The sequence below is a fragment of the Polyodon spathula genome, chromosome 26 (assembly GCF_017654505.1).
Source record: "Polyodon spathula isolate WHYD16114869_AA chromosome 26, ASM1765450v1, whole genome shotgun sequence".
In the NCBI taxonomy this organism is placed as follows: Eukaryota; Metazoa; Chordata; class Actinopteri; order Acipenseriformes; family Polyodontidae; genus Polyodon; species Polyodon spathula.
The window spans coordinates 2,149,975-2,167,405 of NC_054559.1; the positions used below are offsets into that span (position 1 = coordinate 2,149,975).

General features: G+C 41.3%; 1 protein-coding gene across 3 annotated transcripts in view; it reads right to left on the reverse strand.

The window, feature by feature from the left end:
* Positions 1–8,716: 8,716 nt before the first annotated feature.
* Positions 8,717–17,431, reverse strand: part of LOC121300861 (paired amphipathic helix protein Sin3b-like) — a 47,121-nt gene continuing 38,406 nt past the window's right edge. The window contains exons 11-19 of one of the 3 annotated variants that reach the window (XM_041229804.1): positions 15,809–16,047; positions 15,336–15,519; positions 13,948–14,551; positions 11,823–11,992; positions 11,091–11,264; positions 10,550–10,642; positions 10,294–10,388; positions 9,912–10,110; positions 8,717–9,415 (exon numbers count right to left, since the gene is read on the reverse strand). In XM_041229804.1, coding sequence (XP_041085738.1) covers positions 9,185–9,415; positions 9,912–10,110; positions 10,294–10,388; positions 10,550–10,642; positions 11,091–11,264; positions 11,823–11,992; positions 13,948–14,551; positions 15,336–15,519; positions 15,809–16,047 — 1,989 coding nt within the window. In that variant the 3' untranslated portion in view covers positions 8,717–9,184. Of the gene's footprint in view, positions 9,416–9,911; positions 10,111–10,293; positions 10,389–10,549; positions 10,655–11,090; positions 11,265–11,822; positions 11,993–13,947; positions 14,552–15,335; positions 15,520–15,808; positions 16,048–17,431 lie in introns of all 3 variants that reach the window. The other 2 variants (XM_041229803.1, XM_041229805.1) reach the window with 2 other exon arrangements.

Genomic DNA, 17,431 nt, shown 5'->3' on the forward strand with positions numbered 1-17,431 from the left:
TGTCTCACACTGTACCTGGTGAACACGTGTATGCGTTGATCGTGCCTGTCTGTCTCACACTGTACCTGGTGAACACGTGTGTGCCTGTCTGTCTCATGCGTTGATCGTGCCTGTCTGTCTCACACTGTACCTGGTGAACACGTGTATGCACTACCTGGTGAACATGTGTATGCGTTGATCGTGCCTGTCTGTCTCACACTGTACCTGGTGAACACGTGTATGCGTTGATCGTGCCTGTCTGTCTCACACGCTACCTGGTGAACACGTGTATGCGTTGATCGTGCCTGTCTGTCTCACACTGTACCTGGTGAACACGTGTATGCGTTGATCGTGCCTGTCTGTCTCACACGCTACCTGGTGAACACGTGTATGCGTTGATCGTGCCTGTCTGTCTCACACGCTACCTGGTGAACACGTGTATGCGCTGATCGTGCCTGTCTGTCTCACACGCTACCTGGTGAACACGTGTATGCGTTGATCGTGCCTGTCTGTCTCACACGCTACCTGGTGAACACGTGTATGCGTTGATCGTGCCTGTCTGTCTCACACGCTACCTGGTGAACACGTGTATGCGTTGATCGTGCCTGTCTGTCTCACACGCTACCTGGTGAACACGTGTATGCGCTGATCGTGCCTGTCTGTCTCACACGCTACCTGGTGAACACGTGTATGCGTTGATCGTGCCTGTCTGTCTCACACTGTACCTGGTGAACATGTGTATGCGTTGATCGTGCCTGTCTGTCTCACACGCTACCTGGTGAACACGTGTATGCGTTGATCGTGCCTGTCTGTCTCACACTGTACCTGGTGAACACGTGTATGCGTTGATCGTGCCTGTCTGTCTCACACGCTACCTGGTGAACACGTTTATGCACTGATCGTGCCTGTCTGTCTCACACGCTACCTGGTGAACACGTGTATGCGCTGATTTTGCTCCAGTTTTGTATCTTCCATCATACACGGCTAGCCTCCCGTTTTAGATTCCATTTGGCTTTGATCTGATAAACTCTTGATTTTTTACACATTTTTAATATTAGGTACTGTGCGATTAACAGACCATCTGTTTGTGCACTGCTTCACCAGTATTTCAGGAGCTATATCCTCTCGCTTTTCTCATACCTTTTGCCAACCATTTAAAGCCCTTATCCTGCATTGTATATAACCCCTGTATTTCTGGGGTAATGCGTTGATCGTGCCTGTCTGTCACTGTGCTACCTGTGAACATGTTCGTGCCTGTCTGTCTCACACTCTACCTGGTGAACACGTACAGCTGGTTGAAATAATCCAGGGTGATTCTCCAGCACATTCAACACAAAGTTATAAACAAGAGGCTTTCAGCCCATCAATGCTCACCTGGTTCCTAAGAGCTAATTGATTCCAGAACCCTGTTCATATCGATTCAGATAGCTGCCTCGAATAGCCACATCAACAACAATTTTAATGGGATAGCTTTTACAATACACTGGCATGCTGTAGCAAACATACATCAAATACATTCTGAATCATTTTGAAGCCATACAATTTACCACTTCCTTCATGTGCTTTAAAAGGGCTCTCTGATCCAGAAACAGTTTAGAGATTTATTTTTTCATTCGCAAAATATGCCTGAAGAGCTTGTGAGAAGTTGGATTATATTGCTTTTTTTGGTTCTAGTTTTGTAAAAAATGTTTTACCTGTTTCCAAAAACAAAAATGAAAAATTTCAAAAGTGGGGGCCAAGTTTATCCCAGTTGTACCCCAGTAGTTTTCTTTTACTTTTAATTCTGATATCTATATAAGAACCTGCAACCACAATTCCTGGGCAAGAGTGTATTAGGACCACAGCTTTAAACAACTTTTACTGCACATTAACTTTAAGAGTAAGATGGGATCCTAATATGTGCTGCATAGTGAGGGAATCTACACTGTTGTGGCTGGATAAAGAGGCTTTACTCAGTTCAAAACCCATAACAAAATCATCTACAGAGATTTCAGAAGGAGCTTGTGATTGTAGCTACAAAATCATCTACAGAGATTTGAGAAGGGGCTTGTGATTGTCACTACACAATCATCTACAGAGATTTGAGAAGGGACTTGTGATTGTAGCTAACAAAATCATCTACATACACTGAACAAAAATATAAACGCAACATGTAAAGTGTTGGTCCCATGTTTCATGAGCTGAAATAAAAGATCCCAGAAATTTTCCATACACACAAAAAGCTTATTTCTCTCAAATTTTGTGCACAAATTTGTTTACATCCCTGTTAGTGAGCATTTCTCCTTTGCCAAGATAATCCATCCACTTGACAGGTGTGGCATATCAAGAAGCTGGTTAAACATCATGATCATTACACAGGTGCACCTTGTGCTGAGGACAATAAAAGGCCACTCTAAAACGTGCAGTTTTGTCACACAACATAATGCCACAGATGTCACTGACTGCAGGAATGTCCACCAGAGCTGTTGCCAGAGAACTGAATGTTCATTTCTCTACCATAAGCCGCCTCCAACGTTTATTAGCGAATTTGGCAGTACGTCCAACCAGCCTCACAACTGCAGGCCACGTGTAACCACGCCAGCCCAGGACCTCCACATCCGGCTTCTTCACCTGCGGGATCATCTGAGACCAGCCACTCGGACAGCTGATGAAACTGTGGGTTTGCACAACCAAAGAATTTCTGCACAAGCTGTCAGAAACCATCTCAGGGAGGCTCATCTGCGTGCTCGTTGTTCTTACCAGGGTCTTGACCTGACTGCAGTTTGGCATCGTAACGGACTTCAGTGGGCAAATGCTCAACTTCGATGGCCACTGGCAGACTGGAGAAGTGTGCTCTTCACAGATGAATCCCGGTTTCAACTGTACCAGGCAGATGGCAGACACCGCAGAAAAGGGAGATTGTGTCTAACTAACTTGCTTGATTTTTTTGAGGATGCAACATCAATAATGGATAATTGCAAAGCATATGACATGGTTTATTTAGATTTCTAGAAAGCTTTTGATAAAGTCCCGCACAAAAGATTAATTCTCAAACTGAACGCAGTAGGGATTAAAGGAAACACATGTACATGGATTAGGGAGTGGTTAACATGTAGAAAACAGAAAGTACTGATTAGAGGAAAAACCTCAGAATGGAGTGTGGTAACCAGTAGAGTACCACAGGGATCAGTATTAGGTCCTCTGCTATTCCTAATCTACATTAATGATTTAGATTCTGGTATAGTAAGCAAACTTGTTAAATTTGCAGACAACACAAAAATAGGAGGAGTGGCAAACACTGTTGCAGCAACAAAGGTCTGAGACCTTTGTCACAGAGTGCCCCATGGTGGCGGTGGGGTTATGGTATGGGCAGGCATAAACTACGGACAACGAACACAATTGCTACAAAAGATACCGGGACAAGATGGAAGCAACAGTGGAAGCGACAGCGAGGGAGAAGTACAGGCGTGGAAAAATGCAGAGCAGTATAGAAGCAGTTTGAAAGCAGGTTGACAGCTACAGAAGATAAACTAAACTTCCAAAAAAATAAATAAATTTAACATGGTCTTCAAGCCAGTAATCTGTGACACCTGCATGATGTGTGAAATCCGAGAAAACCCAGCAGAGCTAAACCAGGTGTGCGTAAAGTGCCGCACAATCCAGGACTTGCATAAACTAGTAAGCATGTTAGAAATGGAGCTGGAAGAAATAAGACAGCAACAGGATCTTGAGGAACTGGCACACCCACAATTCATGGAAGTCTGCACCACCCCTAACAGACTGAAAGCCACCAGAGAGATAGAAGGTCAGAACAGCTGGGTTCAGGTAGGCAGAAGCAGGGAAAAAAAGAAACTTCGTCAAACACAACTGCCAGAAATCAAAACATCCAACAAATTTGAGCCACTTCAAAATTTTGATGAGCAAAACCAACATCAAGAGAACGAAAGAAACAACATTCAGGACCCTATTGACAGTGGTGACCAGACAGCAAAAAGAAGGGAGGTCATGACTGTTACTACAACAGTGTGCTGCCTTCCAGGAGCCTCCGTCACATCACTGAGAACATGGACAGGCTCCTAGAACAAATAGGAGACGACCCGGTAGTAGTCGTCCTCATCAGTACAAATAACATTGGAAGAGATAGACCAAAATCCCTGCAAAACAAATTCAGAGAGGTAGGAAAGAAATTAAAAGACAAGATCAAAACTGTGATGTTTTCGGGGATGCTACCGGCACCTTGCAAAGGAGCATATGGACAGCTGGAAATAATTAATCTAAACGCATGGCTGAAGACGTGGTGCACACGGGAAGGCTTCACCTATCTTGATCATTGGACTACATTCTACAACAAGGTCTATCTGTATAGACGGGACGGACTGCACTTAAATAAAAAGGGAACCAGTCTACTTGGAGAAAACATCCTCGAGCAGGTTCAGAAGCATTTAAACTAGAAAGGAAGGGGGGAGAAATAAAAAAAAAAAAACAGAAGGGAGACCGCATCAAAACAAGGACAACAACTCAGGTAAGACAACAATTAAATGTATTTATCTAAATGCTGGAAGTATCAAAAACAAAATTTTAGAACTTGAAGCTACTGCACTAACAAGTAGCTATGATGTGATAGGTGTTACAGAAACTTGGTTGTCTGAGAGTGATGGGGAAGAATATAATATTTATGGGTATACACTCTATAGGAAAGACAGGGAGGACAGAAGAAGAGGAGGGGTAGTGCTATACATAAGAAACAGTTTTGAAGCCCAGGTGTTAAACCTGGACAAAGAAAATAAAGCCGAATCAATATGGGTCAGAATAACGGACAAAAATTCAAAAGGCATAATAATAGGAGCATGCTATAGACCACCAGATTCAGACAACAAGCAAAATAATCTGTTATACAATGACAATAGAAATGCATGTAACAAAGGAGAAGCCATACTAATGGGGGATTTCAACTTCCCCCACATAAAATGGGAAAACCCGGTGGGGAGCACGATGGACGAAATTGAAATGGTGGAAATGACAAATGACTGCTTCCTAACATAATTTGTCAAGGCACCGACTAGAGGGGAGGCATGCCTTGATTTAGTCTTTTCAAATAAAGAAGACAGAATAACTAAAACAGAGGTCAGAGAACAACTAGCAAACTCAGACCACAACATGGTCTCATTTGAAGTGCTTTTTAAAACCCCAAAAGTAATGACTAAAGCGAAGGTTTACAATTTCAGAAAAGCAAACTATGAAGGTATGAAACAGAGACAAACAGAAGTAGATTGGAGTAAAATAGAGAAAACATCCACAGAAAAAGGATGGCTGTTCTTCAAAAATGTAGTAATCCCTAAAGTAGACAAATCTAAATGTAAAACTAAATTGCCAAAATGGTTTAATAGATCAATAAAAAAAAAAAAAAAAAAAAAAAATCAGCGAAAAAAGACACTTTACAGAGTGTTTAAAAGGGACCAAAAACAAAGTACACAGAAAGAGTACACAGAACTGCAACGCAAGTCAAAAAGAAAGTTAGAAAGGCCAAGAGAGAAATAGAAATGAACATTGCTAAGGGGGCTAAAACCAATTCCAAAATGTTTTTCCAATATTACAACAGCAAGAGAACATTCAAAGAGGAGGTTAATGTTTAAGAATACAAATGGCAAAATCGTAGATGAAGAAAAAAAAAATAGCAAATATATTAAATGATTACTTTTCACAAGTTTTTACAAAGGAAGATACGGACAACATGCCCCACATGTCATCCAGTTCCTATCCAGTTTTAAATAACTTTAGCATAACCGAGGCAGAAGTGTTAAAGGGACTAGGAGCTCTTAAAATAAACAAATCCCCTGGGCCGGATGAGATCCTCCCAATAGTACTCAAAGAAATGAAAGAAGTTATTTAAAAACCATTAACCAAGATCATGTACTAGAGGCGCAAAACAATTACATCCCTAAAGTAGACAAATCTAAATGTAAAACTAAATGGCCAAAATGGTTTAATAGATCAATTAAAAAAAATATTCAGCGAAGAAAGGCACTTTACAGAGCATTAAAAAAGGACCAAAAAGAAAGTACACAGAAAGAGTACACGGAACTGCAAACGCAAGTCAAAAAGGAAGTTAGAAAGGCCGAGAGAAATAGAAATGAACATTGCTAAGGGGGCTAAAACCAATTCCAAAATGTTTTTCAATATTACAACAGTAATAGAACATTCAAAGAGGAGGTTAAATGTTTAACACAGGGGTGGTACCGACAGACTGGAAAATTGCAAACGTAATACCGATCCACAAAAAGGGAAACAAAACTGAACCAGGTAACTACAGACCAGTAAGCCTGATTTCTATTACATGCAAACTTATGGAAACTATAATAAGATAAAAAATGGAAAATTACCTATATGGTAACAGGGTCCTGGGAGACAGTCAACATGGTTTTAGGAAAGAGAGATCATGTCTAACTATCTTGCTTGATTTTTTTGAGGATGCAACATCGATAATGGATAATTGCAAAGCATATGACATGGTTTATTTAGATTTCTAGAAAGCTTTTGACAAAGTCCCGCACAAAAGATCAGTTCTCAAACTGAACGCAGTTGGGATTCAAGGAAACGCATGTACATGGATTAGGGAGTGGTTAACATGTAGAAAACAGAAAGTACTGATTAGAGGAAAAACCTCAGAATGGAGTGTGGTAACCAGTGGTGTACCACAGGGATCAGTATTAGGTCCTCTGCTATTCCTAATCTACATTAATGATTTAGATTCTGGTATAGTAAGCAAACCTGTTAAATTTGTAGACGACACAAAAATAGGAGGAGTGGCAAACACTGTTGCAGCAGCAAAGGCCATTCAAAATGATCTAAGATAAGATTAAAAACTGGGCAGACACATGGCAAATGACATTTAATAGAGAAAAGTGTAAGGTACTGCACGCAGGAAATAAAAGTGTACATTATAAATATCATATGGGAGATACTGAAATTGGAGACGGAATCTATGAAAAAGACATAGGAGTTTTTGTTGACTCAGAAATGTCTTCATCTAGACAATGTGGGGAAGCTATAAAAAAGGCTAACAAGATGCTCGGATACATTGTGAAAAGTGTTGAATTTAAATCAAGGGAAGTAATGTTAAAACTGTACAATGCACTAGTAAGACCTCATCTTGAATATTGTGTTCAGTTCTGGTCACCTTGCTATAAAAAAAGATATTGCTGCTCTAGAAAGAGTGCAAAGAGCAGCGACCAGAATTATTCCGGGCTTAAAAGGCATGTCATAAAATAATTGAATCTGTTCAGTCTTGAACAAAGACGACTACGCGGTGACCTAATTCAAGCATTCAAAATTATATTGTATTGACAATGTTGACCCAAGGTACTATCGACCTGAAAACAGAAACAAGGATCAGGGGTCACAAATTGAGATTAGACAAAGGGGCATTCAGATCAGCAAATAGGAGGCACTTTTTTACAGAAAATCGTGAGGGTCTGGCACCAACTTCCCAGTAATGTTGTAGAAGCTGACACCTTGGGATCCTTCAAGAAGCTGCTTGATGAGATTCTGGGATCAATAAGCTACTAACATCCAAACGAGCAAGATGGGCCGAATGGCCTCCTCTCGTTTGTAAACTTTCTTATGTTCTTATGAGATCCTGAGGCACACTGTCATGCCATTCATCCGCCGCCATCACCTCATGTTTCAGCATGATAATGCACGGCCCCATGTCGCAAGGATCTGTACACAATTCCTGGAAGCAGAAAATGTCCCAGTTCTTCCATGGCCTGCATACTCACCAGACATGTCACCCATTGAGCATGTTTGGGATGCTCTGGATCAACGTGTATGACAGCGTGTTCCAGTTCCCACCAATATCCAGCAACTTCGCACAGCCATTGAAGAGGAGTGGGACAACATTCCACAGGCCACAATCAACAGCCTGATCAACTCTATGCGAAGGAGATGTGGTCGTGCTGCAGGAGGAAAATGGTGGTCACACCAGATACTGACTGGTTTTCTGATCCACGCCCCTACTTTTTTTTTTTTTTTTTTTTTAAGGTATCTGTGACCAACAGATGCATATCTGTATTCCCAGTCATGTGAAATCTGTACGTTAGGGCCTAATGAATTTATTTAAATTTATCAATTTCCTTATATGAACTGTAACTCAGTAAAATCTTTGAAATTGCTGCATGTTGCATTTATATTTTTGTTCAGTGTAGATTTTAGAAGGGGCTTGTGATTGTAGCTACAAAATAGTCTAGACATTTTCCTTGCCGTGCACATCCATTCGCTATGGAAGTCTCAAATCTGTACTTTTTTTTTTTTTTTTTTTAAACATGATACCTGGTACTACACTAGGTTAAAGACATCTGTTTGACTTCTTGGGTCATCTGATGAGTGAAATTGTTCCCACCCCTGCAGGGTGCTTCCCATGATGACTGTGATGCTCTGCATCCAATAAGATGACCCCGAAGACACTGCTGCACTAGGAAGTGAAGCATTAACAGACTTCCTGGAAGTCGAGGCAAGCCAACTCAGAACTTTAACGCAATGTAGTGCCAGGTGTTTTAAAATGTATACACATATTTGCTGTAATGTGTTTCTTTCAAAACTGCACCTTTTAAACTTGTATAGTGAATACAAATCCATGAAACAACATTTATGAAACTTATTGAATATCATATTGAATATACAGTAGTAAATATTAACAAAACTCATGAAAATGAAGATGTATTTCATGATTGTTTTTCTACTTAAAGGGAAATGCTTTACATTCGGTTCAAACACTGATTTTAATATGGAACAAAAAAAATTTACAATATACTTCAGTACAGGAATATCAAGATGACCTTTCTGAGATATTTATACATAAACAGGGAGGCAACACAGGAGCTGTAAACAAAATCAATTAACCCTTAAAGTAATCATATACAATGCACAGACAAAACAATCTAAACAGTAACAAAATGTGTATGCTTTAAGAATACGGTTGCTTCCTGACAATAGAAAGATATATTTCATTAGGTTTGCAAGTATGCTGTATAGATGCTTGAATTAAGAATATACTGTACAAAACAGACATGGATTGTACTCATCTTACCAGTATAAACATATACAAATATAAACAAAATACTCTTGTGAGAGCTAAAAACTACACTTATACTTAAAAAGGAGATATTCAATCTGTGTGACCAGTTCCGTTGTTCTGCTTTGCAATACTGAGTCAATATGCTGGCACTGGTCACGGTGAAGGGGGCTGCTTGCTGTAGTCCACCTGGTATCTGTGTACTGGGATCCCATTGACATGCAAAGTCTCACGCGTGGTTTTGCATGGAACCATTTCCTGTTCCTCTTCCCCCATTAACCAGTCCTGTACCACAGTGTCCATCTCGCTAGTCACGTTCTGGGACAGCCACTTCTGATGCCACTCTCCGAAGCGCTGGTGTTGGGTCTGAGCAACCATGTACTGGGACTGAGAGAAGAGCAGGGCAGCATGTCAGTAACACCCCAACGGCTTTATACACTTCTATATAACCAGAATACTCTGTGAAACTTTATGGACTGGAGGGGTGTAATACTAACGTCAAAATACCACATGTGTATCGCAGTTCGACATGTATCACAATACATGTGCTGGTAGTCAATTGATCAACACTTCAATTTCAAAGTAGCAGCAACAGTCATATTTTAGTGTATACTAGAAGTGAACTAGCAAAGTCAATATTGGAATTGCATTCAGCTGTTTGAATTGAAATATCCCCAAAATATAAAACTTATGCAAAATAAAGTTAATACCAAGTTTCGCCAAACTTTAATAAGGACCCACAAAATGTGATCTTAATGGGAGTGTCCGAATGGGTTATCTGGCCATTTGGTGCAGTAGTATTTATTTAAATTCAAAATGAAATTTAAGAACTGGACACAAGATATTTTAATTAAGCTGTGCATGTGAATATTAAGAAGCTCACCTTTCTGGCTTTCACCAGGGCTCCTCGTCTGTACATGTAGTCCTCAGAGTTCATAACGAACACCATTTTGTGCGTGTTTAGTTTGAACCTACAGTCCAGATTGCTGGCACTCTCCACCCCCAGACCCAGCTGCCAGGCCCTCCTGCTCTTCATCGCAGTGATCTGTTTAATCTGCCACTTCCTGAACTTCCGAAGATTTCTGGAACAAAAAACAAGCACAATAATTACAGGCACTGCTGTAAGTAGGTACATGCTTCAAAACTCAATCTGTAACTATCAAGTCAGATGGCCTCAGATATGAGGCTTGAGAGGGTAGAAGGGACAGCTTTGAGAAATTCCTAGCAGAGGTGTCTCTAGAGTGTTTTTTTTTGAGGTGCCCTACCTTGGTAGAAAGACAGGTTTGAAGTAGAATCCTTCCATGTGGTGACACTGGGCTGCTTCAGCACCCACATACTGCTCCATGTAACTTGCTAAGTGCTGAGAAAAGAAGATCGCAAAACACATGGCTGCTTTAGGGGTACAGCGATATCATTAGAACACATGGCTGCTTTAGGGGTACAGCGATATCATTAGAACACATGGCTGCTTTAGGGGTACATTCTCAGTATCTGCTAACACTGAACAGCAGACTCCTTTACCTGCACATCAAGAGGGTCATCTGTTTGGGACTCCTCGGTGTCGAGCAGTTCAATCGTCATGGTTACCTGGCCTTTACTCTGCATAAACATCACCTGTGACAAACGCTGGAATTTCAGTTATACTTTGCTATAGGGGACGCAGCTGATTTCACAATACACTTATTGTAATAATAATAAGCATTCTCATTTTTTTGCATTTTCCATGGTCAGCCATAGCTATTAAACACTCAAAAGTGCTGAATTTAGAAATACTGAAACTCAATACAGTCAATGATAAATGATACAATTAGAGCAAAGTCTTTCTCAATATCTTTCAAAACATTCGTCCTTGAATTTATGAAGTTTGTTTTAGTATTTCTATTTGACATTGTTGTCTACGGGAACATGCCAAAATTCATACATTGATAAATGTATACTTTATTTTAAACTAATAATAGGATAATAAGGGATATCTTTTATAACCCACATTTCTTACTTGAAGTGTATTATGTATAATGTTTGTGTGTAGACTCTGATGGGGTTTGGTATATTGAACACGCACCTTAAAGCAGTTCTCATCTGCCATAGTGCGCTCTGCTTTCCACTGGTAACTGGTCTCCCAGCCCGCGCGCACACACTGAGACGTGAGGCTTCCCCCTGCCGCCCCTCGCCTCCGCTCGCTCAGATACAGCTCGACCACCTGCAGGCACACGTCATCGCTCACCAAGTGCTGCAGCTGCAGGGAGACATTCATTACATCACAACCTGCAGCAGTACCTGTGTGGAGTTCAGTGCTGCAGTACCTGTGTGGAGGTCAGTGCTGCAGTACCTGTGCGGAGGTCAGTGCTGCAGTACCTGTGTGGAAGTCATTGAAGCTGGTGATTTGAGTGCAGTTGCGGGTTCAAAACTACATTCTGTATTTCCTACTGTGTTTTAACCTAGCACAGCTAGGATTTACAAGGCATGGTTCAGAACCTCTCCATTATCCGTTGTCATTATCACTGGACACCCTTGCAACTAGTCAAACACTCATACCACTGACTGAGTGAACTAGGTAATCGTAGGGTATATTTCACCACAGTGAAAACACTATTCTCTTAATAAGCTGTTTAGAAAGGTATAATGCTGTATACTGTCGATGGATATTTGCCCTGATATAAGCCTTAAAGTCATGTCAGTCGCACCTCAAAAGGGTAGGATTTTCAGTCTGCAAAGGGTTAGGGTGTTACATCTATAGTATTTTAAGACCCGTTCCCCCCGTTGTTGTGCAGAGCAGCTCCTGACAGTTCTTTACCTGTCGTATGATGTTGTGTATAAGCTTATCGATGGTGAACCCCACGTAGGCGTGGATGGTGAACATCTCCCGCAGAGTGTCTTCATACTGCATGGAGTCGAGATTCCCATCGAGCAGGCTACGCACCATGTGCAGGAAGGCAGGGTAGTACTCCTCCAGCTCCACCTCACCTAGCACAGCAGCAACGGCACACGCACAGACAGAGAGACACACACCCACAGGCGCGTGCAAACACACACAGTATCTTTATTAGAATATTACTACAGAAATGAGAAGCTTTGTATTAATAACGAATCCATATCCATATAAGAACATAAGAACATAAGAAAGTTTACAAACGAGAGGAGGCCATTCGGCCCATCTTGCTCGTTTGGTTGTTAGTAGCTTATTGATCCCAAAATCTCATCAAGCAGCTTCTTGAAGGATCCCAGGGTGTCAGCTTCAACAACATTACTGGGGAGTTGATTCCAGACCCTCACAATTCTCTGTGTAAAAAAGTGTCTCCTATTTTCTGTTCTGAATGCCCCTTTTTCTAAACTCCATTTGTGACCCCTGGTCCTTGTTTCTTTTTTCAGGCTGAAAAAGTCCCTTGGGTCGACACTGTCAATACCTTTTAGAATTTTGAATGCTTGAATTAGGTCGCCACGTAGTCTTCTTTGTTCAAGACTGAACAGATTCAATTCTTTTAGCCTGTCTGCATATGACATGCCTTTTAAGCCCGGAATAATTCTGGTCGCTCTTCTTTGCACTCTTTCTAGAGCAGCAATATCTTTTTTATAGCGAGGTGACCAGAACTGAACACAATATTCAAGATGAGGTCTTACTAGTGCATTGTACAGTTTTAACATTACTTCCCTTGATTTAAATTCAACACTTTTCACAATGTATCCGAGCATCTTGCTAGCCTTTTTTATAGCTTCCCCACATTGTCTAGATGAAGACATTTCTGAGTCAACAAAAACTCCTAGGTCTTTTTCATAGATTCCTTCTCCAATTTCAATATCTCCCATATGATATTTATAATGTACATTTTTATTTCCTGCATGCAGTACCTTACACTTTTCTGAATACATATGAATACATTTATTAAAACATGAAATACCTCTCCAGGGTATACGGGACAGACCAGGGGTTTTCAACTGGGGGTACGCAGGACGACTCGGAAATGCAAAAATAAATATGAAAGTAACAGAAAATAATGACTTTTTTTTAGTATTGTATACTATCTCTAAACCACGGTGCCTAACTAAAGTTAAGTTAAAGTTAATTATTTCCACTATTTCCAATTTCCACTCTGATATGAGCTGTTAATGGTAATGTGATTACAGTGCAGAAAACTTTGGATTATATTAACTTTGCTGAATAGAAAGCAAATACGGGTGATAAACATTTACCAAAGATATTCTCTTTGATTCTGTGCATTCAAAGACGTAATTAAAAGTTTTCAGAATTACTGTTTGGTATTGTGTCCTAAACTAGGAGTTTGTCAGTCCCAAAGTTGACAAATTATATATTCAAATAAAACAGGGAGCAAAATGAATGTTAATCAGACTATTCTGCCTTTTATTGCAACTGTGGTACTATTTAGTACAGCGAAAATGGTAGATACTTGAGCTGAAACCTTCAGACAGAAGGGATACCGTTTTTAAAAAGGCTGAAAATCACTGGGAGAGATGAATAAAAGCAGAACAATGAACAGGTGAAGTACTTGATGTCTATTTGACCCTATTCAGACAGCTAACTACATTTCCACCATATTCTACTATGCTGGGTATTTTGTTGATTACAGTTTTTTTGTAATAAGCATTTTCAATAAACAGTCTGTCTACAGGACTGTGTAAGACATTGTAAAGATTAAAGATATACAGTAATGCGTAAGTGGAAGTCAATTGCATAACTAATAATGAAATATTAAGCAGGGTGCTATCAGAAGCTTGTTCCCATTGACTTCCATTATATTCTTGCCGGGTCTTTTCAGTGTGGTGATAAGCTGTGGGTGGCTGTATTTGAAACTGTGAAGTGTGCCTCCAATGTATCCATGTTGCTGGTACACAATCCTTAGCGGCTTGTAATAATCACGGCTTACACTCCTGAAACAAAGGAGAAAGCTCCAAAAGGCACTCACTTGGCTGTTTGAGTCTCAGCTCCATGGCCAGGTCGCTGATCTTCTCCTTGCGCCCATCTGCCAGCTCCTTCTCCCTCTCCTTGTCGGCGCGGTGCTGCAGGAGCTGCCTCTCCGCCTGCTGGTAAACCCGGAGCAGCCGCGAGCACAGGATCTGGTGCAGCCGCAGGAAGAAGTACCAGTTGTTGTTCATGAAGATTAGATTGTAGACACCATCCAAGTTCTTCTGATGCTCCGCCTCGCTGTCTCGCAGGTCCAGCTTCTCCCCCCCGAAGGCGCTGGTGCTGCGAGGAGAGCCGCAGTGCCTCCTCCTGGGTTCTCCATTCAGCTCGGGCCCCCGGGCCAGGTCCTGGCTCTCGAGCTCCTCATCGGTGGAGTCCTCCGACTCGCTGAGCTCACCCCGTTTGGAAAAGAAGAGGTCAGGGACAAAGTGTTGCAGGATTCTCTTGATGTGGTCCTTGTCTTCTTTCTGGATGGTGGGCTGGCGCTTCACGTGGTAGATGATGAGGGCAGCTGCGTCCTCCAGGATCTGCTTGTCCTCGTACAGATACACCATGTGTGGCTTGCTGCTGGTCAGGCTGCCCTCCTCCACGCTTTGCTCCTGCCGCTGAACAAAAAACAATCTTTATTTTATTATTAAAACAGGAAAAATCTGTGTTAAGCATTTGTCAAAATCTTACCTTGCTGTAAAATGTCATCCAGTGCATAAAACACAGCTTGCACAAGTTGACATCTCATAATAAAAATAACGCCCTGCCCACAACGTATTCAATTATATTGCTTACTTTCAAATAAAAATAGGTTCCTGCTATGCTTTAAAAGGAGGAGCAGATCTTGGTTCAGATTCATTTTCAAGGATGTTATGTTAAGCAGAAGTAGCCCACCATCAGTGCACAATGAGACTCTACAATGATGAGACAATGCCTGCCGATACCACTTACAAACAAATGTCTTTCTCTACATCTACATATTATTGGATCGCTCATGTTGTACGGAAACATTTAGTTAGTGAAATACACAAAAAATATGAAGAATAAATATATACAGCCCTAAGGCATTCAGATTCCTGATGGTGTGTATAAAGCAGCAGTTTCTTGATACCGAGGGAATATTTACACACAGACAGCATTAGAAGAGTATTTGAACTGAATCACTGCACACAGTGTCTAATTGAATTGTGACACAGGCTTCATCTGGGGCTGCAGTAGAACTGCATGGCTTTACACTTTCAGCAATATAACTGTATGGTTGAGGGTAGGATTGTGTAGCTTTTGCAGTTGCTGCTCAATAAATTAATTTATTTGTGCTGACATCGCTTTGTGTAATTCTTATAGAACAGAAGTTTAAAAAAGAACGACATTTAAAAAGGTAAGTTCCTCAGAAAGTCCTACCTCATCATACACGCTTTCAATTTCATTGAGTAAACTTTTGGAGCGGAGAGCCTTGATGTCGTTCTGTTTGAAATGGACTCCCTGGTGGTCTAGGGATTTGAGGTACACTTTCTCGTACTGCTCACGCCAGATCTTATTAAAGCCCTGCTGAGCCTCTCGCCACTCCTCCTCCTTCGCCTTCAATCTGAAACACCAACACAAGAGACTCTGGTGTAACCAATCCATCCACTTACAACGGAAAGGTTTCAAAGGGTTTTCATAAAGTCATATTCAAACTCTTTGTACTACTGTAGAGACTACAGAAGTACCAGATGTCTGTTTAAAATGAAAATATTTGTTTGTTATAACATAAAACTATTTATTGCAACCCTATGCAAACTAACAGAAATGGGTATTTTTTACTAACTTAGTCTGTTAGCTACAATTCCTTTCCCCATCCCCTGAAGGGAATGGTCTCCCGTGTGTGAATTCACCTCTTCAGCACCACAGGCACTGCGTTGGCCGGGTTCTTCTTCAGCCCCTCTATGATCTCCGAGGCCTTGTCCCCGTAGATCCGGTACACTGCTCTGCGGTGGATCCCTTCGGAAGTCCCGCCCAGACACTCGTCCAAGCGGAACTTCTCCTGGTCTTCTGGGGACAGGCGGGACAGTTTCTTCTGAACACTTTCCAAAACCCGGATCGTGGCAAGATTGGTCTCTAACACCACATCAAGCTGAGGGAGAAGAAACTGACTATTACTCTGCTAGCAAGAACATCCTCCTAAACTAGGATCTGCTTGCTAATTGTACCAAACCGGTCTGTACTCACCAGGCATTATTGCGATTACAGGCCCTATTTTAACAAAACATCTGTAAAAAATGAAATATATTTATTAAGCTGTTCTAGACTGCTGGCTTCTTTAAATAACACTAGCACAGTTTGAATCAAGCTGTATTTTTCTTCATAAAAACACAGTTTGGAACACAGGTCTCTTCAAATTACTCAAGTTAAATGTCAATGAAGAAGAGCTCTGTGTGCGTCAATGTTCGACATGGTTCTTTAAACCTCACGGTTTTGCAGAGCTGGTTTGAAGCAGACAAAGGAGTGATACAAAGGGTGGTAAGTGACCAAGATCCCTACCTGAGCTGTGAATTCAAAATCAGAGCCTACAGTATGACAGAAAAGTTGAAACAATGATGATGTATATCAACAGCATGCAGAGAGTATAGGAGAAAGGGCAATGTACAGAGGTTAGAGAGAAAAGGGAAATGGCAATGAATAGTGGTTTTTAAGACCTAGATAGCATAAGATTAACAAATGACGTTTCATGGTAAAGTACTGTGGCAGGGCAGGGCCCTGTCTGTAAATATTGTTTTGTGGTGTTTTGGTGGTGGTATGCAGGGATGGGGTTAATTTCCTATCCCTGCCAAAATACATGTGAGAATGAGAATGTAGCTGGAGCGGATTGAATAATTGATCATTAAACTCCAGCCACATGGTATAAAAAAGGGAGAAAATCCTTTGTTTGGTGAAGGGAGTTGGTGAGTGGTAGTTTGTTACTCTGGGTTTTTGGTAGATAAAGTTCAGTGAAGGCTCTGCCCAGCCTGAAAAGTTTTGTTTTTTGTTTAAACCTTTTACTTTGGTCCTTGAGCTGGTTATTTTGTTCCTGTTTATTGTATTCACAACTTGTTTTTGTTTAACCTTTTATTTTTCCTCTGTGAGCAGCAGTGTTCTGTTTTGTTAAATCTTTTTATTTTGTGTTTATTAAACGCGCGGCAGCACTTAAACCGCAGCTTCCTTGTCTCTGAGTCTCCTTGCCTGCTGATACCCTGTGGTGCCAGTGTGGGATTGGGCCCCCTAGAGGCTCGGAGCAGGACTATTTTTTTTGTGGGGGAAAAAAAAAAAATGAAGAAAAAGCAGCAGCAACGCCTGCCCCCAACAACAGCAGCGCAAGAGGTGGTGATCAAGGGTTCCAACCCTTCTGGGTCCTCTGGACTGGGCAGCCAAGTAGTAACGGTGGAGGGCTAAAGTGGCCCCCATGTGCGGCGCCTGTGGAAAGTTCGAGTTCGGGTATGACCGTGAGGACTGCCCCTATGGAAACCCCTTGTATGAGGAAG